Genomic DNA, 24,273 nt, shown 5'->3' with positions numbered 1-24,273 from the left:
CCCATCCATATTATTACGATTACCAAAAGTAGGCATGGATGATTTTTCAAAAAAGTTTTCTAAAACTTAGTTTTTGAATCCCGCTCTGATACCACCTAAAATAATGGTATAAAATAATAATATAATAATAATATTATAATTAATTTTCAATATAAAATTCATTAAATTTCTTTTAGAGCATTAAAATTATAGAAAATATATATGAAATAACTTATTTTATTTAAGAAATTAGGTGAAATTTGTTTGTAAAATAGAAATTTAATAGTTCCAAAACCACACTTATACCATAAGATTCCAATTTCTTAAGGAATTTTATGAGTGCCCAAAAATAACAAAAAAATTAGAGAAATGAAAACGCAACAATATAGATGTTATAGAGAAGGTAGTTTATGATTTGGATTTATAATAACTTTTGAATAAACTCTTGAATCTTGTTTGTAAAAATATAGTTTTCAAAATTTTGAGTTTGAACATTAAATCATTCAACCAGCCCTAAAATTTTTCTTTCTACTAGCCTAAAAACCAACGTCAAGATCCCATCTAACAAAAAATAAAACAAGGAAGCTTTCATATCAATCGAGCACTATATTCTATAAAAAATCTTCTTCAACCTCATAAGCTATTTCTCTATCACTCTAGGTTCCACAGTACCCTCAAACCTCTAAGGCTTTAGTCTGAGGAACATCTATAGATGTTTATCTACCTTATCAAATCTCATAGTAAACTTCATGCCCAGGGCCTCACTCAATAACCATGCTGCTAACCCAACAAAAAGAGTAATAAAATCAAACTAATAGCTCCTATTGTATTCTTCACCAAAGAAGCATGACTAAAGCTAACCTCGTATGTCATCTCTAGCTCTAATAGATTCATTAAATATAGTCACATAATGCACACTATTGAACAATACATGCACATAAAAAATGAAATGAACACTCAAAACTACCCAGAACTCTCCCTTACTATTTACAAATCAATCATATGGCTTTGTTATAATTAATTCATCAAAACTATTACTTTGATACAAAAATTTTATATCACAACCTCACCTGATAGATAGAGCAAGTCACACATTTGTCTGATTGTAATAGGATATAAATTCCAAGACCTAATTGAAGTGAATTGCAAAATTTTCAAAATGATTCACATTTTATAAAGACACTAAAACTTTAAAAAAATACATAAGTACTCATTATTAAACTCTTTTTCATTTATCTATAAAATATATACAATCAAACTAATTATCTATAAGATGTTGAACAAAAAAAATCCATGACTACCTAAATCTATTTAGACATACCTATATTGGCATAAATCTTAGATAATGTAATCATTCTCTACTCAACCTACCCTTTCCCCTTATCCAAACATAAAACAAATACAAAAGGTAGGTATGTGCAATAATAGCTCAGTAGGTCACATTCAACCTACCCAAGTCTTCAATAATGATTAATAGTGATGAAATAAAAATAATAAAGCTAGTAAATTCATTCGCATGGAAGTGTAATCAAACTACTTAATTATTAGCGTAAGAGTAATATTTTAGATTTTTAAGATGGTGTATATTCGAAACTACCAGGTAAAAATGTATAAATAAAATACTAAAATGTGTAGAATATTAGAAACAACAATTTATCAAAAGTTACATGTTAAAATTTAATGGGTGATCTCATATATCCATTTTTACATCAAAATTTTAGTTAAATATGAGAAAATCATGAAACTATGAATTATTCAAAATTGAGATAATAATGTAACCTATCTCAACCCATAGAATGTAACCTTAAAAGTAGAAAATGATCTGAAGCAGCCCAAAATGAATTTCTCTCTCAAGAAATCCTTCTCTCTCTCTCTAACTTGCTACCTAAGGGGATAAATGAACTGTATTTTTAATTTTGTGTGAATTTTGATATTTATTAAAATATTTTTCCCATCACGGTAGTGCTCATGGACCTAGTGCTACAACACTCTCTCAAAACCCAAATAAATAGAGAGCATAAAGCCACAACATTGTAGCACCCCAAGTTAGACCTAGCACTGTAACATCACTCTATGAAGCATTGCTCTACTTTTACCCACATTTTCTTACAAAATACACAAAGTATAACACCACTAACCTAGCAACACAAATGGTCCTAAGGACATTTTTAGAATTTTATATTCACATATATAGACCATAAGATACACTCCAAAGTATAATTTATGCATTCAGAAGCAGACAAAACATTCACAAACATTTGCATAACATAAATGTAGAAATTTTAAAATGCATATGACTTACTAAATTTGATTCAAACCAATTTAGAATACTATAAAAATAGATGTTATCGTAGTTCCCAACACCTTCACCATTGTAGCAAATGTCGGAGCAACCAACTCCATCGGACCAAGCCCATAAGAACATTTGCCTCAATCAACATTATATTCTTTATTGGTTGCCCTATCTTCCTCTCTTTCACATCTCCTTGTGATATTTGCAAAAAGTAGCCCTCTTTACCTATTTAAAGATAGATACAACTAACTCAACTGGTCTATCTTAACCTTCTTAAGCAAGTTAAATAATAATAAAATATCAAATATAAATAGATAACACCCTTCAAGATAATAATTATAGGGAGGAGTTAGTGGACTTAAATCACTGATATGACGAGAAATCTGCATGATGCTTGAGACTGCAATAATATAAGGCAATAACTTATACCTAATATCCTTTTTTAATTTTTGGAAAAATAATTAGACGCTTATCATAAATTCATTTTTTTTGTAACTAGTTGATCAAAGGACATAATGTAATAGCTCATATGTTGACTTTGCCAAATATATGTTTTTTAAGTCACTAAAACTTCAAACCTCAAACCAACTTTGCCATAGTATTGATATTATAGTTTTTTACTTACACAAATATTTTTGTAAATTTTAGATATTAGTGAAAATCCTTAAGAAATTGGTACTATCGATACAAGTATTTCAAGACATTCAGGTGTCCATTTCGCAAATAAATTTAATGGATATTTTTTTAAATAAAATAATTTATTTTAAGAATATTTTTTTATAATTTTTGAAGTCCTAAAATCATTTATTTGAATTTTATACTAAATAATTGATTAAATTAAATATTATATTAATATTTTATTATTATTTATTTATAAATATATTAAAGTATTAAGATTTTATTAAATCCCTTTGTTTTCTCTTCTAAATTTGGCAAGAAAGAGATGGCTTAGGAAAATAAGTGAGAAAAGATAAGAGAGAAAAAGAAAATCAAGATTTGGAGGTCGTAGAATGATTTTTGTCAGTTTGCCTAGTTAGGAGATTTGTTTGTCTCATTGTAAGGAACCCCTACCATATTTCTGATTTCAAAGACTTTATATTTTTGATATATTTTCATCAAGTTTTTTTTATTTTTGTAACCAAAAAATGAGAATTAGTATTGGTAAAATTTTCATCGTGTAACTTTTTCTATATCATAAAGATTAATATTATAAACATTTTGAGTATTTATTTAAGATTTTTCACTAGGTAATTTTAAAATTACAATAATTTTTACCTACTCAAAAATTTATTTTGATATCTAAAAATAGTAATTTAGTTTAACTAAAGGTTCAGAATATTACTTTTTACAATAATTGGTAAATTCGTTATATTCTTAAAATGTAAATTTTTACTTAGTATGATTTTTTTGGTCTACCATTAGGACATTATGATACTTGTTTGCATTAAGCTCAAGTATGCTTTATTTGCTACAATATATTGGAAATGAATGTAAATATATGATTGAGATTACTATTATAGTGTTGTGTTAATAATGTGTGTGTAAAAGACAAGCAAAGAATGAATGACCCATTTGTTGGAGACTAATTGATATGTACATGATGGAGGGTCGATAGAATTTTTTTAAAATATTATGATTTGGTATTATCCTCTACTGATTCACGTGATATATTGATTAGGAGTTATAAGGAGATTATTACTATGCCGACGAGTAAAGAGTGACGACTCTATTTACTAAGCTAGTAGTTTACTGATACTGATACAATACTGAAAAACACCATGATAGCGAGGACTTCTAACATTTTTAGTGTGACTGCTGAAATGTAAGTTCTAGAGGCATTATTCTTATTATTATACAAATTTATTATTATTGAATGAGATTAATATTATTGTATTTTGTTGCTCATGTCACTAGATTATTATTATTACTAATTTAAATACTGATACTATTTAATACTACTGATTCACTATACTGATACTAAATATATGATATACTGAGCATATGATATAGAATATTTGGATAGTATGGGTACATTCTTATATGATTTTACTACATTGACATAATTTTGATAGTCTTTATTAATGTTTTGATTTAATGCTTTATACAATTTTTGTAGTGATTGATATTACGGATACGATGATTATTTTATAGATTTAACACTCGTTCTGATTTACTACTTTATTAGCTTTCGTACTCTAGTGTTTTACGTTTTATATATTTTACTACGACAACTACATATGAATTTTACTGTTTATGCACTAATTCAAAAATCATATGACTATTGTTATGATTTGATCACTGACATGCATATTACTCCTTCAATATACTTTGAATTCAATTATAGGTTTTGATGACCTACTACTTTTTTTTAGCTTATTATATGTGGTTAAATGATTTCAAGTCAGTTGGAGAGCAAAAATGTGAAACTGATCAAGATTCCTCAGGTTCTGTATCTTTTTATTTTAGTTAGTCTTTTTTTCTCATGACAAAATAGTTATGATATGATTATTTAGATCATGAGTATTGTATATAATTTTTGAGATTGAATATAGAGGTATATATTAATGTTTTGAATTATAGAATCTGTTTATTATTTATTACTGATAGATGATATTATATATCTATAATTATTATTAAAATATAAATGAATAATTCTTTCATATTAGATTCTGGGGCATCACACATGTGAATCGAGAGATTAAATGTATACTTGTTCATGTCAATGTATGCAATTCATATGTCTTTGATAGATTTTAGTAGGACTCACTAAACAAGTCACAGTGCTTGTTCAGGGCACTCAATAATAAGGAGCAATGCTCACTCAAATCAACCAGACAAAGAAGTCATATTAGGCATATACATTAAAGGACTTATTCAAACCATCTCAAGACTTGAGAGGCATTCACATTAATGGAGATTAGTCTCTAAAGGTCACTCGCTATCATCAATGTCATCTACTCAATGTTGATATCCCTCAAGCCAACTACAGTAAATGCATATTTTGGTAGTTCAAGACTAAAATCCCCTATATTCATACGTTCCTTAGCTCGTGGTTATCACCACCTTGAAGGACTCATCCTTCACTCCAAGAGGATGAAGCACACTGTACATGGACTTGTCTATGTGTTTAAAGGACTTGCCAACATAAATTAATCATACATGTTACTTTCTAAAGGACTTGCCAGTGCACGTGCTAGTGACGACTCGTTCAAAGGGTTCAACTTAGGACAGAGGAATATACAATAGATAAAGGGCCTTGTCAGCACATACCAACTTGTGCTACATGCCATGTATCCTATAATGGGTTATAATTAACATTATAATTTTTTTCTTTATTATGTGTAATCTTTCTTGTAATCATCTATGCTCTATAAATAAAATGTGAAGAGGTACATTTTGGATCTTTTGACATAGAGGTACATGACCTCTTGATAAATTATGAGATTTTCGAGCATATTTTACACTTTCACCTCTCTTCCACCTCCATATCCATTGAGGTCTTATTAAGTTGTATAGCTCTTCCCAAAAAGTTGCTAGTATGGTAAGGTGTAACGTATAGATAAACTAGGATCCAATATGTTTAAGGATACAGTGAGCGTGGATTGATGCGAGTGGAAAATAGACAAGCATATCTCAAAGACTAACCGAATCTAAAGTCATTAATGAATATGGATGCCCTAAACTATACTAATTATCATTATCTCATGGAGATGGAGGAAAGGCTAAGGCTTTGTTTGTGATAGCGTTCTTATAGCTTTTTAAAGCAACTTTCTAGTATAAAAATTTTTGTACTAGAAAGCTATTTTAAAAAGCAATAAGAAAGCTGTCCCAAAAAAGCCTAAAAAAAATAATTTAAGATGCGCTAGGAGAATTATGAAGAAACATTTCTAGAGAAAGCACATCATAATGATTTTGATACAACAACGAACACCTCGAATCATTACATGCGACGTCCTATTGACACATCCTCAAGCGAGCTTTTGTCCATTCCTACCATGATCTCCAATCTACCTCCATTACGAACAACGACGCTAATCGATGAACATCAATTTTGTTTGATTCAATTCCAGGTACCTATATTATTTGAACTTGAATTAAAATTGTATAACTTCGACCGTGATTTAATAAGAAGTTCAAATTCAAATCATTCTGATATCAATTATATTTATGAGAAATTTTACACACTCTTATAAAAATTTCATTTATTTTTTTAAATAATTTATATTATTTTCCACTTCCGGCTAACCTGCGACATCTATAAAGTCAGATTTGCCTAGCTCCTTTCGTACCATCCGAGCACCATCCATGCTCGGCCAAACCTGCTCTCTACATTCGCACTAGCAGAGCCAACGGTGCGTTTGCAAGGAGTTTTCTGAAGCCCTAGCTCTCGAAATGAAACCCTCCAACTCGAAGAGGAAGAGGGGTCGCAAACCCACGACGCCTGTTGCGGAGACCATGGATCTGCAACTCCCGTCTTCTTCCCTTGCAGCCGACGAGGCCCAGGTCTTGCCCGCCGACTCCTCCCCACAACCCACCTCCCGACTATCTCGCGGTCGGCCTCGTAAAACTCGCCGTCATAGCATCCCTAACGAAGATGTCGCCAGCGCGGACGGCAAACTGCCGCCTTCGTCGCTTAAACGTGGGCCGCAGCACATCTTCGCTAGCAACGGTGAGCGCGCGGATTTGGTGATGGTTACCGCCGCCGGGGAGCCACTGCCGAGGTGGGACCAGGTGGTGAAGGCAGTTCCCTCCATGGATGCGGTAGTTAAAGTTTTCTGCGTCCACACGGAGCCCAATTTTTCGCTGCCTTGGCAGCGGAAACGGCAGTACAGCTCGAGCAGCAGTGGTTTTATCATAGGAGGTAGGCGGGTGCTGACGAATGCACACTCGGTGGAGCATTATACTCAGGTTAAACTGAAGAAGAGGGGCTCTGATACTAAGTATTTGGCTACGGTGTTGGCAATTGGCACTGAGTGCGATATAGGTGAGCTTTGTTGCTTTTTTGAACATTGAAGGTGGTTGGTTTCAATCCCTAATTTTTTATTTTGTTTCAATTCCTGATTAAATGAACATCAATCTTCGTTCACTAAAGATCAACTTCGGTCTTTTTTATTGTTCCCCTTCAATTTTCATTCCTTAAAATTACTTGAAACTAAATATGGAGAAATACAATTGGGAAATCTTTATAATGTGGTATGCTATAATGTTTCTCGTCATTCTTTAATCGAAATGATAAAAAATGCAATGTACTAATGGTGATTATTATATATTGATTCCAATTACTTTTAAATTGTACAATTTAAACGGTAAAGTTCATGTGATGGTTTTTTCATTATAGTTTCTAGTCAACCTAGTGTAACTGATGAGTCCATCTAGGCTTAGATCACCATTATCAATTTGGCTATTAATACTATGATTGTATAATAGAGATGGAAATATGATTTTTGATATCTCAGGTAAAGAATGCTTATGTTACAATTTAAAATTACGCAATTAGGTATTGACATGTTTTTTGTCCGTGAGGTGAGGCTTAAGCCTCAAAATATTTTGGGTCGTAAGTTTCACTATAAAAAAATTTGTAAAGTCAAATTGCAATTATGAAATAATATATTTGTACCATAACCTATTAATATATTAAAACACAACATATTAACATTCTAATATAGCAAGAGTAACAAATTGCTTGTTTTAGATATCTCCGGTCTATTGTTCAAAGCGATGGTGAAATAGATGGGAATTTTATTAGTAGAATTCAAATGGTTGAAGTGGAGGAAAACCCCGGGCATGCTGTGTGATATAAAAGTTCCTCCCAAACATAAGGGAAAATTTATTAAGATGCAATGCTTTATAGTGTAGAATGTTGGCCATTAAAAGAAAAGCTTAAAATTAAGTTATGTATTGCAGAGATGAGGATGCTTAGGTGGATTAGTGGCTTTACATTTAGAGACAAAATGCAAAATGAGTATATATGTGAAAAGGTTGGAGTAGTTCTAGTGGCAGATAAGATTAGAGAGTCACCTTAGATGGTTTGGTCACTTAAAACATGAGCCTCTTGATCACCCGATTAGGAGAGTAAATGTGTTAGATTCTGCCTATATTAAGAAAGGTGGAGGTAGACCTAGAACAACTTGGTTTGAAAGTATTATAAATCAAATTTTTATCATATTTAAATGAAAATTTGACTCTTAATGAGACACAATGGATAAAATGATTAATTGTAGCCAACCCCACGTAGTGGTATAAATGCTTGATATTGTTTTTCTTTGCTAAAATCAAATAAAAAAGGTATTAGATGGCTGAGAAGCTTGACTTAAAGTTTAGTAGTGATGTTGGTGTGGTAATGTTATAAAAGCAAGCTAATGGTTTCCATCAAAAAACAAAGATAGATATGTTACATCTATTGCAGTGTATATTAATAGCAATTGTTTACGTGTTCAAGTGTAATACCCAACTTATTTAACTCCTTATATGGGGTAAGAATAATCCTAAATTGTTGGGATCAAACTAATGATGATCTAGTCTAGTTTTTTTTTTTTTTGTTGTGTAGCTAAATTTTAGAAGGTATATTTTTAAATGTAATATGGGTAATTAAGTGCTAAATCTACATAGTTCTTTCAAGGCTTCTCCTCTTTCTTGCGGTAAGAGACTTGAAATTTATGTGATTCTTCATGAACTTTTGTTAGTTTTTTTTCAGCATCCATGTGTGTATTTAATGGTTGTTGGTGTTGAAAAGGCGATTTGCCTCGCAAGGTGCAAAACAAATCTTACTTAAATTTCTTTGGGAAAATCGGGAATTAAATTTTAATTTTAATTCTGAAGTCGAACAAACCATTAAGGATAGTATACCGCCTTAGAAGGCGGAGATAAAATCTCCTAACGGGTTCAGACCCATAATTGTAAATTTTCACTTTGCTATTGTAGCTAATTTAAGGGAGAGCAACATATGACCCCGGAGGGTCAAAATGAAGTTCAATCAAATTTTAGACTACGATAATCAAGAGAAGTGATAATTAATTTTGATATTCGAATTTATGTTAACACATGATAAATCTTCCCGAAGAAAGAAAATATCATCCGTTAGCAATCATTCGATTATGACAATAACGATCGTTATAAAATTGATTCCCCAAAAGAAATATTAATTAATTTTTTAGAAAAATTGATGTGGATTCTAAATCTCCTACGAGCGCAAGCCCTCGTAGTTAATTACATCGTAGGGAAATTGAATTCCTTATGAATACTCTCGATTAAAATAACGGCATAAATTTTATTTTAAAGATTTTCTAGGAATGATATCGAGGTGAATTTGGAATTTCAATCGGGATTGGATTGAATTTTGAACACTTATTTCCGGAGTCAACGGAGGAGAGGTAGGAGGCACTTAGAGATTCTGAAATAATTCAAAAGTGCCCCAACCTGATCACAGGTCTGTGGGGTTACCTCATTCAAGGGGACCTCGTTCAAGGGGCTGGGGACCCACCATGGGTTACCTCATTCAAGGGGACCTCGTAGGCCAAGGGGCTGGGGACCTAATCCTAGGCTGACAAATAGGAAGTGCACAGGTCTGTGGACAATGAACCTATGTCTATGTTATCTAACCTAGGATGCCACCAAAAGCATTAGAAATAATCATCACATGAATCCAACATAGTAAGAAAAAATCAATCAATGCTCAATTTGCATATATATTAACACACCTCAAAAACAAAAAGTAACATCAGCCTAACCTAAAGCTAGAGTTCGTGTCCTTACAAACCAATCTAAGTGTGTGTAGTAGACCGTGTGGTTTGGATATCCTATATCGGGTAATTGATTGAAGTTGTCTAATGTTTTGATTGGTTGAAAGGCTTGAGGGATTTAAGTTTGAGTTTAAGTATTAGTAGTTTTAAAGTTGATTTTAGGGTGTATTTTAAGTGTTAAATGATTATCACCTTTGTTTCTCACCGAGGCCATGAAGTTTATTTCACCTTCCTTGGGGCTAAGCTAATAGCCTCGTAGGCCTGGGTTACCAAGTGATAACCAGTATTAGTCGAGTTAATTTAATTGGTTGATGATTAAAGGGTTGAAGATTTTTAATTAAATTGTTTCAATTATTAAGTTAAAGTTATTTGGAGTTAAGTTGATTGTTGAATTATTAGAGTTTTTTGAATTAGTTAGAATTTTCAGATAATTTCTCAAATCTTCTTAAATTAATTTTAATTAATTAATAACAAATTACTAATTAAATTCCATTCAAAAGTTCTTCTAAATTTGTATTATTCATCTCTAGGTTTTATTCAAATTTTAATGTGTTTTGTCGTTACATCTTGTTTTGCTTTTTATGAATTCATTTAATTAATATTCAATCAAGGAATAGTGAAAGCATTAATTAAGAATTAATAAGTTTTGGGTTTGAATTTTATTCTTTAATAATTGTATTTGTTGGTTGAGTTTGATTGAGAAAGGTTTAATATTTTTATAAATTTTATTTGAGTAATTATCAAATATTTAAGTTTTCAAATTTTAAAGAAACATTAATGATTGTTGTTTGAGATCAAATCGATGATGTATATTAATCCTAAGATGTGATGTCACTACGTTATATGTGTTTGGTGTTTCATCCCTAGAGGATGTATGTATGAATCCTAGGGCTTGTCTAAGTTCTCTAAGACTCGTCCTTAAATGAGACTAAAGTTAAAATTGGTTTTGCAATCAATGTCTCTAACCCTTATACACACATGGGTGCAAATAAGCTACATCAAAAGGGTTTTGGGTTTGCAGGAAGATAAATATAAATGAGGCGCATGGATTACTGCATGGATCTAAGGTTGAAGGAGCATACAATCATTGGCTTATGGGATCTATGGCCTTCTAAGTTTTAAGAAAACTTACCTGATCACCAGAGCTTGTCAACGGTGATTCCGACCGTAGCACCCCTATTTAGAAGAAATGGGGGCGACTGAAGCTCCTTGGCTCTATCCTCCAATTAGCTCCATTAGTACCTCGCAAATAAGGCGATGAGAGAAGGCGGTGTCAGAATATCATATATGAAAATATAAAAGCTACTATGAATTGACATGTGCGTAAATATGTGAAAATATAGATCAAATCAAATTATTGAAGCAAATTTCAAAATGTGTATAACTTTGCAAGAGATAATTCTTATGTATGTGACACCTTACAAAAATAATTTTAGAATATATACTAGTGTGTAAAAAGAAATTTCAGCTCATATATCATCTCACAAGAATGATTTTAGCACATGTAATGATATGTAAGAGAGGAATTCAGCTCATATACGATCTTACAAGAGCAATTTAACGTGAATAATTATATATAGGTGAGAATTTATATGTACCTACACATACAATGGATATGAAAAATGAAAGAATAAATATGTAACGAGTTCTCCAATTTTTATGACTGAAATGGTGCTGAAGCATGAAGTGAGTAAAGTTGTAGATGATAACCTATATATTTCATGCCAAGCTTGTAAATTTTCCATTGAATAAATAGAGCTTTTAAGAATGATGAGAAGAAAAAGGAATCAAATGCTCAGAATTCTTTTACTTCCCCAATACACCACTAATTTTCATATAATATCAAGAACGAACTTGTAAGAAAAGCATGTTCCGTTTATAAGATTTGAACAAGAGAAATATACATAAACAAACTAACTAATAATCACTTGAAAGGGACGAGTTCAACATTTCTCATATCTATAAGAACAATTTTAGTAAGTATTTCTGTGAAAGAGAATGAATATCATCATTTATAAGATCCACAAGAAGAATTCCAGCAAGTATATTCATGATAGAGGAAGAATTTCAGTAAATAACTCTATGCAAATGAAGAAACTTCAAGATTTTGTAACCCATCAAGAGTAACTTCAATGTCCCACGATTTATCAAAATGACTATAATAGAATACCCTCTAATGCATAAGAAATAAAATCTCAATAATTTGTGTTTCATCAAGGTAGTTTTGAGACTATATAATTCACTAGGAGTTAAAATTCACAAAGCTGTCCAAAAATATGTAACGACTCTTTTCTTCCATTGTGAGAATTTAAAGTAAAGCACAGAGGAAAGAAGAAATATGATTGTAACTCATCAAATTTGTATTTGCATCTAGCATTGAAACACAAATGGGTATATATGAGATTTTCAATCTAACTAAAATTTCCTCAAATACACATGCTTTTGGAGCATCAGAATGAACACATCATTTTCTAACAACGAAAACTCATCGAATACACATAATCACCATTCCAATACTGTGAAGCTATCATATATATATATATATATATATATATATAACATGAAATGGAGGACTATATGTATAGATGATAATCATGGCAATCTTTAGTAAATGATATTGACGATTTAATTCTTTGAAAAAAAAATGTCATAAAGCAAAACAAGAAGGGCATGCATATATGGTTTCCTCTTGATTGCTACAACGCTTGCATAAATAAACTAGACATAAAAAAAGACTATGCATATGACATAATGACATCACATATGCATATCAGAATAGATTTTTCAAAGCATGATCCCAAAAGAGTATGACTGGACAATGACATGCTTGTAATTTATAACAGCAATCGTGTCAGGAGATTGTATCAATAAAGCGAGTCAAACTATATATCACGAATAATCATCCACATTAATATATTCAAAAGTATATGGAATATAAACAACAGTTCAAGTCAATATATGGTATTAAGAGATATATATACTTTTATGTTACCAAAATCACAAGTCATATATTGAATAAGTATAAGTACCACTCTAACAGCAAATGTATAATTTATCTACATATTCTAACTATGCCGATGTTGTCAAATTCTATAAGTGAATAAATTTAGCTCACATGCAAGCTCTCATATTACCACAATGATGAACCAAAATAAAAAACATGGCGTGATTGTCTTGATCAAATGAAATCTCCACTGAAATATCTCACTTCTATAAAAAAAGGAATGAAACAGAGACTTTAATTCTTAGGAAACAGTAACATGAATTCTTTCTTCAAAAGACTAATCCTCAACATATCATCTCAAGATATATAATTTAATCAAAATCAAACTTTATGATAAAACGGATAAGAAGCTTATAGAAGTGCAGCCATATTATTCAAAGGAGATCTCAAATAAAATAAACCATCTGATTAAAAAAAAATTAAATAAAGAAAGCATCAAGAAGAAAACGTCTAGGTATCTTCTATATCTTTTCATAAAACCTCATGAAGACTCATTTCAAATCTTAGGTAAATATAGAACCTCAACTCATTGATAATCTCCAGTCATCTGGATTCAAACAGAGGAAATGCAAGGAACTAACAAGAAGAAGAAGAAGAGATTACCGTAGTAAATCACACCGAAAGCCCCTTGTCGCTCGCCTCTTCCTTTTGTTGAATCGCATGCAAAGCAAGCACAGTAACGTGGCAAATCTTTGAGTGGTTCTTCCTCTTGCTTGGACGGGTGAGGAGGAGAGGGCGTTTGTTTGATTATGACTGAGAAATTCCATGAGCTTTTGGAAGGGGTACAATAGGAACAGCTCTCTATTCCCTTGCTTGGCTCGGTCTTCATTTAGTGGTTGAAATCTTTGAAGCTGGAATGATCATTGCTTTGTAAGGTCCATCCACTTCGGACTCAATGGAACATTCATAATCAACTCCCGGAGAAGCACTAGCTTCTATGCATGGGTGAATCTTCTCTCAAGATCCAAATGTACTACTCGAACAGCTTTAGGTGCTATCATGCTTGCACAGATCTTCCAATTTCTGCTTCAAATCCTCCCTGTTGGCCGAACAAGTGAATATGAAAGCTGGCCGAGCTCACATCCTTGGCCGAAGTATGCTCTAGAACGTGAATGTGAGAGGATGTAGATGGAGCTAAAAATGAGAAGAGGAGTCATGAGGAGGAGGGGTTGGCCGGCCCTAGCAACTCCGAAATGTGTATGATGAGGTCTCTCCAACGCGGCGGCTGCTTGTGGGAATGAGATGGACGATCATCGCTAGGTCTAGGGCTTGGAGTCGTGTGCTATGGGAGTCACGGCTTGCCCTAATCCTTTTTAAAATCTGAAATAAAATTCAGCCAATCGTCAATTTTGCCCTTAGAAACCCTTGATCCAAGGGTTGGGAAGAGGGCTTGTTCCCCTTCTTTGATCTTGATACCAAGGGCTAATATTAAAGCCATAATTGAGACGATTGGAATGACATAGTTGAATCAAATAAGCCAAATTAATTAAGCATTGGATTCACACTAATTTGATTGAAAATATTCAATTTAAGCAACGTCATTTTGATTTATGTCAGGTTGAGATAGGTTAAGTCACGTCGATCAAAGCCATCTAGCTTTAAAATGAATACGAATTGGTCGACTCAGTTCTTCATCGCTTGATTGAATTTGTTTGATAAAATCTAACGATTTGATTAACGATTGACTGAAAACTTGATGTTTGAAACTTGAATTAAAACTAGATTGAAGTGTGGTTGAAATATGATTACAAACGATTGAAGATTGATTCGAAATTAATCTAGTGTTGGATTTGGGATTTGATTGGGACCTATATAATTGGCAAGTGGAAGCATGTCGATCATTAGGTCACCAAAAGAAAACCTAGGTAGGTCCTTGCGACCTCATACAAAAATGAGGTCAACAGTGGTATATTGTGTCGGTTTGAAAAGTTAGATGTAACGGTCTGATCATGAGTACGATGGAAATATTGTACTTGACTGTGGTAAATGTAGAGGTAGTTTTGCAATAAAGAACATGCTTTGCCTCTTATTTCATAGGACCAGTTTTTGCATCCAATTACTTCAAAGGTTTGGCCGGATGGACCAGGTGAAACTAAGCTTTGTATCCAAAGGTTTAGAATCCTACAGAACAATTGTTTTCATAGTTTTATAATGCACACGACTTAATCATCAATAATGATAATGCTCATGACTTCATTTTCAATTGTGTTCAAGTGCAAGTTTAGGATTCATTCGCCCATTCTAAATTGTTAGCCTATTCTTTTTTTCCATTCACTATTATTCTCATACCTTTCTGTGCCAAATTGAATTTTTAAGGATTCAAATCTGTTACTTGCTTTCATATCTTTTGACATAGTAGCATTTGCTGCAACCAACTACTCTAAAGCCCTGGATGATATAAAAGGCTCAAGTGAAGCTTTGTAACTAAAGAGTTCAACTGGTACTGCTTATAGATTCACCAATGTTATGAAAGCATATTGCCCATGACTTAACTGTCAACCATAGTTGAATGCGGCACCTCAACCTTCCAGAATCATGACAATTGTTATCCTATTCTCTTGTTAAGGTCTTGGTTTTTGGGCTAGGATTTGAATTTCAAAAAGATAGATTTCTCTTTTTAGGAATGGTTGCTTGTCAAGTTGTGTTGTGTTAATATTTTAAGGGACTTGCTGAATTTTATGCACTTATATTTGATGTAGAAAAAGCTTCCAAGGTAAGTTTTTAATTTTTTTAACATCAAAATCACTCAATAAGGAATTCTATATTCATTATTCTTGGTGTTTCATGAAATTAATAACTTCATGCAATGGTTTACCATCTTAATTTAGCTTCTTTTGTGTTGGATAATACTCATTAGTTACAAAATATGTTTTGCTTTCTAGTTAGTACAAAAAACCATGGTTATTTTATTATTGACTGTTTACATTATGTGTTTGTTAGTTAAAGATATTTGACCTTATCCTTTGATGAAGAGGTCAAGGCCTGAAATTCCTTTACCAAAAAAAAAAAAAGGCAAATATGTGCTACATATGATAGACATTGTAGGCTTAAAAATGGAATATTCTTAAAATTAATTTTAGTTTTATAAGTAAAATGATCAAGCTTGAGTAGATTCGAGTCAAATCTCTTAATTAAATATATATATATATATACAACAACAACAACAACATCAAGCCTTTATCCCACTACGTGGGGTCGGCTACATGAATCCTTTTTCTCCATTGTGTCCTATTAAAAGCCAAATTCTCGTTTAAATCTAATAAAGAAAGGTCATTCCTAATATTTTCTAACCAAGTCTTTTTAGGTCTACCCCTACCTTTCTTAACACAAGTCAAATCTAATACCTCTACTCTCCTAACTGGGTCGTCGGAAGGCCGCCTTTTTATGTGACCAAACCATCTAAGGCGACTCTCTCTAATCTTATCTTCTACTGGAGCTACTCCAACCTTTTCACGTATATGCTCATTTCGTATCCTATCTCTAAGGGTAAAGCCACTCATCCATCTAAGCATCCTCATCTCTGCCACACTTAACTTAGTATTATGCTTCTCTTTTAATGGCCAACATTCGGCACCATAAAGCATTGCAGGCCTCACTACCATCTTATAAAATTTTCCCTTAAGTTTGAGGGGTACATTTCTATCACATAACAAGCCCAATGCATTCCTCCACTTCAACCATCCAACTTGAATTCTACTAATAATATCCTCATCTATTTCACCATCACTCTGAACAACAGATCCAAGATATCAAAACGTGTACTCTTATTAATGACTTGATCGCCCAAAGTCACAATCCCCTCACTAGGACTATTACTACTAAAATTACACTCCATATATTCCGTTTTAGATCTACTCAAGCGAAAACCTTTAGACTCTAAGGTTGACCTCCATAATTCAAGTTTACCTTCAACTCCCTCTCTAGTCTTATCAACAAGAAGAATATCATCAGCAAAAAACATACACCAAGGTACATCCTCTTGCAAATGTCTAGTGAGAACATCCAAGACTAAAGCAAAAAGATATGGGCTTAAGGCTGATCCTTGATGTAACCCAACCGAAATAGGGAAATACTTGGTCAAACCACCTTGTGTTTGAACACAAGTAATAGCTCCTGCATACATATCTTTAATGATTTGAATATAAGCATTATTAACCCCTTTCTTATATAGAACTCTCCATAGCACTTCTCTTGGAACTTTATCATATGCTTTTTATAAATCAATAAATAGCATATGTAGATCTTCCTTATTTTCTCTATATTTCTCCATCAAACCTCTTAATAAATGTATGGCTTCCATAGTCGACCTACCCGGCATAAATCCAAATTGATTTTGAGAAACATTAGTATCACGCCGCAACCTATGCTCCAAAACTCGCTCCCATAGTTTTAAAGTATGACACATTAACTTAATACCTCTATAATTCGCACAATCTTGTACATCACCTTTATTCTTAAAAATAGGAATTAACACACTCATTCTCCACTCATCTGGCATCTTCTTAGTCTTCAAAATAGTATTAAAAAGTTTAGTAAGCCAAGAAATCCCTTCATCTCCTAAGCATTTCCACACCTCTATTGGAATATCATCAGGTCCAACAGCTTTTCCACCCTTCATTCTATTTAAAGCCTCTCTAACTTCAGTTTTACTAATACGCCGATAAAAACAGAAATCTTTACTTTCATTTAGGGTGCTAAGGTCACTATAGTCAATCTTATTATCACAATTTTCATTAAAAAGTTTAGCAAAATATCTCATCCACCTTTGTTGAATATCATCTTCTAAGAAAAGTATTTTTTGATCTTCATCCTTAATACACTTCACTTGAACTAAATCCTTACTACTCCTATCTCTTTGTTTGGCTAACTTATACATATATCTTTCTCCCTCCTTAGTATTTAATCTATTATATAAATCGCTAAAAGCTAATGTCTTTGCATCGCATATGGCTTTCTTAGCATCCTTACGAGCAACTTTATATATTTCCCAATTATCGGAATTTTTAAAATTAAACCAATTTTTATAACAAAGCTTCTTATTTTTTATCTTTTCTTGCACATTAGGATTCCACCACCAACTATTTTTACTATTAGGAGCTTTTCCCTTTGATACTCCAAGGACATCTTTTGCAATATTCTTAAGATCACTAGCCACTTTTTCCCACATAATATTAGCATCCTCATGCACAGACAAAATCTTAAGATCTAAAATCTTACTCACAAAAATATTTTGGTTAATATTCTTTAAATGCCCCCATCTAATCCTAGAAAATTGTTTTACTTTATTTTTTATTTTATGCCCCTTTATCTTAAAGTCCAAAACTAATAATCGATGTTGGGTACATAAACTTTCACTCGGAATAACTTTACAATCTTTGCAATCTAAACGGTTTAATTTTCTAATAAGAAAATAGTCAATCTGGGTTGTACTACATCCATTTTTATAAGTGATGAGATGCTCATTCCTTTTCTTAAATAAGGTATTAGCAATTGAAAAATCATAAGCTAAACAAAAATCCAATATGGTCTTGCCACCTTCATTCGTCGTTCCAAATCCATGGCCACCATGAATGCTTTTAAAATCATCTACCTCTCTACCAACATGTCCATTTAAATCTCCTCCAATAAAAACTCTTTCTTCAAGAGGTATATTTTGTATTAATTCTTCTAAGTCATTCCAAAAATTTAATTTAGAACTCATATCCAAACCTACTTGAGGAGCATAAGCACTTATAATATTAACAATCTTATCATCAACAACAATCTTTAAAGCTATAATTCTATCTCCAATCCTATTAATTTTTATAACATTATCCTTTAAACTCTTATCTATAATAACACCTACACCATTTCTAGTACGACTCCTACCCGAATACCAAAGTTTAAATCCTAAACTATCAATTTCCTTAGCCTTATCTCCAACCCATTTAGTTTCCTGAATGCACAAAATATTTAACTTCCTATGAATCATAATATATATTAATTCCATTAATTTTCCTGTAAGAGAACCTATATTCCAAGTTCCTATCCTAATTTTAGTATCATGGACTAGCTTCTTTGCCCACATCATATATATATATACCCACTTGATTTTTTATTAAAATTGCTTAAAATAAGTATGCAATTATGTATGAAATATAATTGTAGTTATGTTTTGTATGCTTTTAATAAATATAAATATAAATGTGCGCGCGTGTTCTTGCATGTTATAGGACATATAAATGTTTAAAGATACACATATACAATATAAATGTGTTTTCATATGAATTGGATCAATTTCAAGTTACCTATTATATTTCTTTTAACATTAATAAGGATTCAACAATTTTATCATAATTGTTGAAGTAAAATGCAAAATTCTATAAAATTATGAGTTTTTAAGTTGTTTGATGTAAATATCTATGATTAGTAGATAAAATAAATTGCACATATAAATGTATTTGTAATTGAATTGGATCTATTTCAAGTTGCCTTTATTTATGTTTATTATAGGAATAAGGATTCAATAATTTTAATGCAAATTGTTGAAGTTAAGGGTCTGTTTAGTCGCTGAAAAAGGAATGCAATGTAAAATGAGTATGTTGAAATTATTTGTATGAGTGTAAAAGGAATGCATGAGATTTCTTTTTTTGTTTGGTTTGAAGTAAAATGAATACAGTGTAAAGTCTAAAAATGGTGGTGGTCGATGGCTGACAGTGGCAGTGTTGACTAACAAAGATGGTGTTTAGAGGTGGCGGTCCATTGGCGGCGGCAGGTGGAGATCGTTGATGGTGGTGGGAGGCGGCGACCGACAATGATGGTGGTGGCCGGCAATGGAGGTGATGGTCGACGACGTTGGTTTGAGGTGGGCGGTGGCCGGAGGTAGGTGGTGACTGGCGGCGGGTAACAGTGATGATGATGAATTTATGGTGTATTTGGAACTTGCCCAAATATGAAGAATTCTAAATGCACCAAAATTGAACTTGATGATTAATTCCAAAATCTACCAAATATTTACACTGCATTTATTTTACTTCAAACCAAACCCCAATAGTATCAAAATCCCTACATTTGAAATAGTTTACACTCATTTTACTTCAAATCAAATAACTTCTAAATATAAAATTCTATAATATTATTAGTACTTAGCTGCTTGATAGTAGATAAAATAAATTAACTTGAATGAGGTAGCAATAATGGATTTAAATGATCTGAAATTGGATGTGTGGAAGGCTTTTGGATGATAGGAATTCTTCCTAGAACTGGGTGACCTGATTCAATTCTTTCAATTTGATGACAAAAGTTCACAATTAGAGGATTAGTTGAGTTTACTTCAGAAAACTCTGCTGATTTGCTTTTTGCATTATAGTTGTTTGCTGTAGCACCCATAGTTGCTATAGTAGATGTGGTTTGCTACAAGTGTCAACAACTGTTTCACTACCCGCATTGCTGTAATACCAGGATATTGCGTAAGATAGAGAAATGTTTTGAGAGAGTTAGAATTACTTTCTATTGCAAGATAATGTCCTATTTGTAGGAAAAATATAAAATGAATTAATTTAAATGATCTTCTATTGTCCAAAAGTAACTCTATTTAATAAGAACAATATTATCATTTTTAAATTAACTCCACCAAATTCGAAGTATTAACTTATCCGAAACAAATTCAAAATTCAAAAGCCATCATTATCCTGCTAACCTTTATTTTTATCAAACAATTTAAATTTCTCATCTCTTTGTCTTGATCATTAGGTATTAGGTTGAAATCTATTTTTAACTATGTTTTATTGATGACTTGATCTTCTTATTTGAAATTCTTTCAATATGTCCCTTATTTATTATGACCCCGTTTTAGCTTGTTTCGTCTTGCAAATTTGAACTCTCTTTTATTTTTTCTGCCTATTTTCCCCAATTTTTTCTTTTCGTCGCCGTAGTTGTAGTCTTTGAAGAATAAAGCTTTTTATTCATATGACTATCTTTTGCTCTATTTGTCATCCTCATATCATGTTGAGATGAAACAATTGACTGCATGATTATATATTTTTTCACTAACACAATTTTTTGTTATCTTTTAACCAATCTCTTTTCAAAGTGTTGTACGGAAGAGACCCTCCACACTTAGTGCATTTTGGGCATATGAGCACATAAGTCTCTTTAGTAGATTAGTACTTGGAGAAAAGAGATTGTGTTGGATGAATTGAAGAGGCACCTGTTGAGGGCACAACAAATTATAAAGATGCAGGTAGATGGACATTGGAAGGACATCTAGTTCAAAGTGGGGAATAGGGTGTTTTAAAGCTGCGGCCCTACAGACATATGATAGTCGCCAACATGAGGAATAAGAAGCTGACCCCAAGGTACTTTGGCCCATATAAGGTATTGGAGCGGATTGGAGCAGTGGTGTACCGCTTGATATTATCACTGACCGCTACTATACATCCAATGTTCCATGTGTCACAATTGAAGAGAGTCATTGGGGATCATGTAGCTAGCTCAGAGTTACCTGTGGCACTGACAAAGGATTTTGAGGTGTTATTAGAATCATTGGAGTTTAGAGGGTTCCGACAAGGAGACAAAGGGGCTAAGGAGGTTATGATAAAATGAAAGAATTTACCGGATTATGACGCCACCTTGGAGCCATATAAGAGGGTGAAACATCATTTTCCATCTTTTCACCTTGAGGACAAGATAATTCCTTGGGAGGGGTTATTGTTAGATAGTCTAGCCGGCCTTGCACCAGGGCTTGCCCCTGCTTATTCCAGGCGGACCAAGCAAGAAACCGGCCCCCTTCTGGAGCCCATGATTTGAATGCAAATTTAAAGAGGGGCGTTTTTGGAGGGAATTAATTTTGGAAGGGGCTATTCAGTAATTATCATTATATATGTATTCTCTAAATGGGAGGGAGGGAAGGGTTAGGGTTATTTTATTGTTGTGTATTGGCTGAATTTTGTTTTCTCTTTAGGTTGCTTGGGCTCTAGCCTCATCAATAATTTTTTTGGAATGCAAGCCTAAGAGCATATTATTGAGCAACTTGACAAATATTAATCTTTTGAAATCAACTCGTGGAATAGGGTTTTTAATGCTGAGTAGTCACTAGCTCGTCTCTCAACTAAAGTTACAGAAATAAGATTCTTTTTAGTACTCAGCTAAAAAATGGTTTTGATAATATAGATTTCACTTGAGGCTTAGGTGGAAAAAAACTTTTTTGCAGCACCCTCACTAGTTAGTGCATTTAACATCACGGATGATGCTGATTCTAATTTTTTCACTCTTTCAAAAGTAGTAATTCCATTTTGGCGTCTTTTTAGATAATTCCAGCAATCCTTAAGCTTGTGCCATATATTCTTACAGTAGTGGTACATTGGCATACAAGCTTCCTCATATTTAGTTGAACATTTATTCTTCACATTCTTCATAGTTGCAAGCTGGGATTTTTATTCTATGAAAAGAGTTGTGTTTCTTGTTTTTCTTTCCTAAAGTGCTATAGTTTTTGTGCTAGCTTCAAGGACGTCAACAACTATGTGTGAACACTTTCATTAAGGCCAAATATTCTCTATAACTCAACTTTCAATCATCTTCTTTATAATTGCAAGTTGGAGATTTTATCCGGTGGAAAGAGTCATATTTCATTCCTCAAGTGCTATAGCTTTTTGCTAGCTTTAAGGATGTCAACAATCCGCAAAATAACTTTAATTATTTCAGTAGGCTGTCATAAAGCCCTATTACATATTTTACAAAATTAGAATTTTCATTCAACAACATTTCTAAAGCTGTTGCCAGCATTTTAAATTTTGTGGTGTATTCCTGTACCTTTTTTGTTTTCCTGCTTATGAATTTCATGCCTAATGGGATAAATTTGAGCTTTTAACAACCTTTTAAATTTGGTTGTAGATCGTAGTTTTTAGATTGTGAATTTCACCAAATTAAAACTCTTGAGAACAACTTCAAACGAACAAATGTAATTTTCTTTCTATTCATAAACCACAAAATACGTTTCAACAGGCTTAGAACAATTGTCTATTATCTTAAAATTAATTGTTTTGTTTTAGTAAGATAACTCCAACTTTACTTTTACTTATAGGGGGATCTTCTCTATTCTTTTCTTTATTCTACTTCTTGAGAGATTTGAAATCACTAAATGACAAGGGGGGGGGGTGAATTGTGAAAAATTTTTTCTCGATAAAAAGTAACTCTAAACAGGAGTTCTAATCTTTTTGTTATTTTTGAAATTTGACAATAAAAACTTAAACAGATTTTCTTTCACAAATTTCACCACGCAATAATTATGAAAAATTAAGTGCAAGTAAAAGTAAATGAAGATAAGGAAAAAATACACCAAGATTTTTATAGTAGTTCGGTCAAACAATGACCTATGTCCACTCCCCGGAGTCCTCCGCTCCGGGATTTTCACTAACAACTATTGTTCTCCTTTTGCCCCCCTCGGCAAGGCGGAGAAGCCTTTACAAACCTCCATTTCACCAACCCGGCATGGCGGAGTGCCAAACTCTGTTTTCACCCTCCTGGCGACGGCAGAGAACCTTCTCCTTTTTCTCCCTTCTGGAGAAGGCAGAGTACCTCGAGGTCACGGATGTAGAAGAGCCTTTCCCTTGGAGATCCTCCCACAAATTCTTCTAGGGCCACAGGAAGAACAAGATGCAGCAAGTTTGGAGCAACCGTGTGATCTCCCTCACATCTCTTCTCCCTCACAACGCTCACCTTCACCTTCCTCTCTCAAAACCCTAAAGAACTTCTCAAGAGCTCTCTCCCCTTGGAATCCCTCTCTAACCCCGTTCTCCCTCTCTGTAATTCTTACTGAAAAAGACGAGATTAATACATAAAAACAGGCTCCAAAATCCCTCTGATTTCAAAAGTAGCCATTACCGTTCGTACAGTACGATTCCACATCGTACAATACGATATTCATAAACAGACTTCGTCCTAGTACGAAGATGTACGAACAGTTAAAAAACGATTCGTACTGTCCGATATAATATCGTACGGTACGATCAACAAAATACTATTCCTACAGGACGATGGTCTGGACAATCAGATGTCGTCTCTGTTCATCGTATGGTACGATTACTATCGTACAGTACAATGCGACAAAAACCAAGAGATCATCCAGGACGATATCCGGGACGATCACACTTCGTCTATGTTCATCGTATGACACGATCTTGTTCGTACAGTACGATGTTCAAAATATAATTAGGCCTGGATTTCATGCACTAATCACGGGTTAATTTAAGTAAGTATTTAAAATAAATCGTACAGTACGA

The 24,273-nt window shown here is 32.9% G+C and overlaps 1 protein-coding gene across 2 annotated transcripts in view; it reads left to right on the top strand.

The window, feature by feature from the left end:
• The first annotated feature begins 6,547 nt into the window (after positions 1-6,547).
• LOC110109774 (protease Do-like 9) overlaps positions 6,548-24,273 on the top strand; it is a 62,308-nt gene continuing 44,582 nt past the window's right edge. For both annotated transcript variants that reach the window (XM_020840972.2, XM_020840973.2), the window contains exon 1: positions 6,548-7,256. In XM_020840972.2, coding sequence (XP_020696631.1) covers positions 6,665-7,256 — 592 coding nt within the window. In that variant the 5' untranslated portion in view covers positions 6,548-6,664. The remainder of the gene's footprint in view (positions 7,257-24,273) is intronic.

The sequence above is a fragment of the Dendrobium catenatum genome, unplaced genomic scaffold, assembly GCF_001605985.2.
Source record: "Dendrobium catenatum unplaced genomic scaffold, ASM160598v2 fragScaff_scaffold_1116, whole genome shotgun sequence".
Taxonomy (NCBI): domain Eukaryota; kingdom Viridiplantae; phylum Streptophyta; class Magnoliopsida; order Asparagales; family Orchidaceae; genus Dendrobium; species Dendrobium catenatum.
This window is presented reverse-complemented; position numbering and strand designations above follow the sequence as displayed.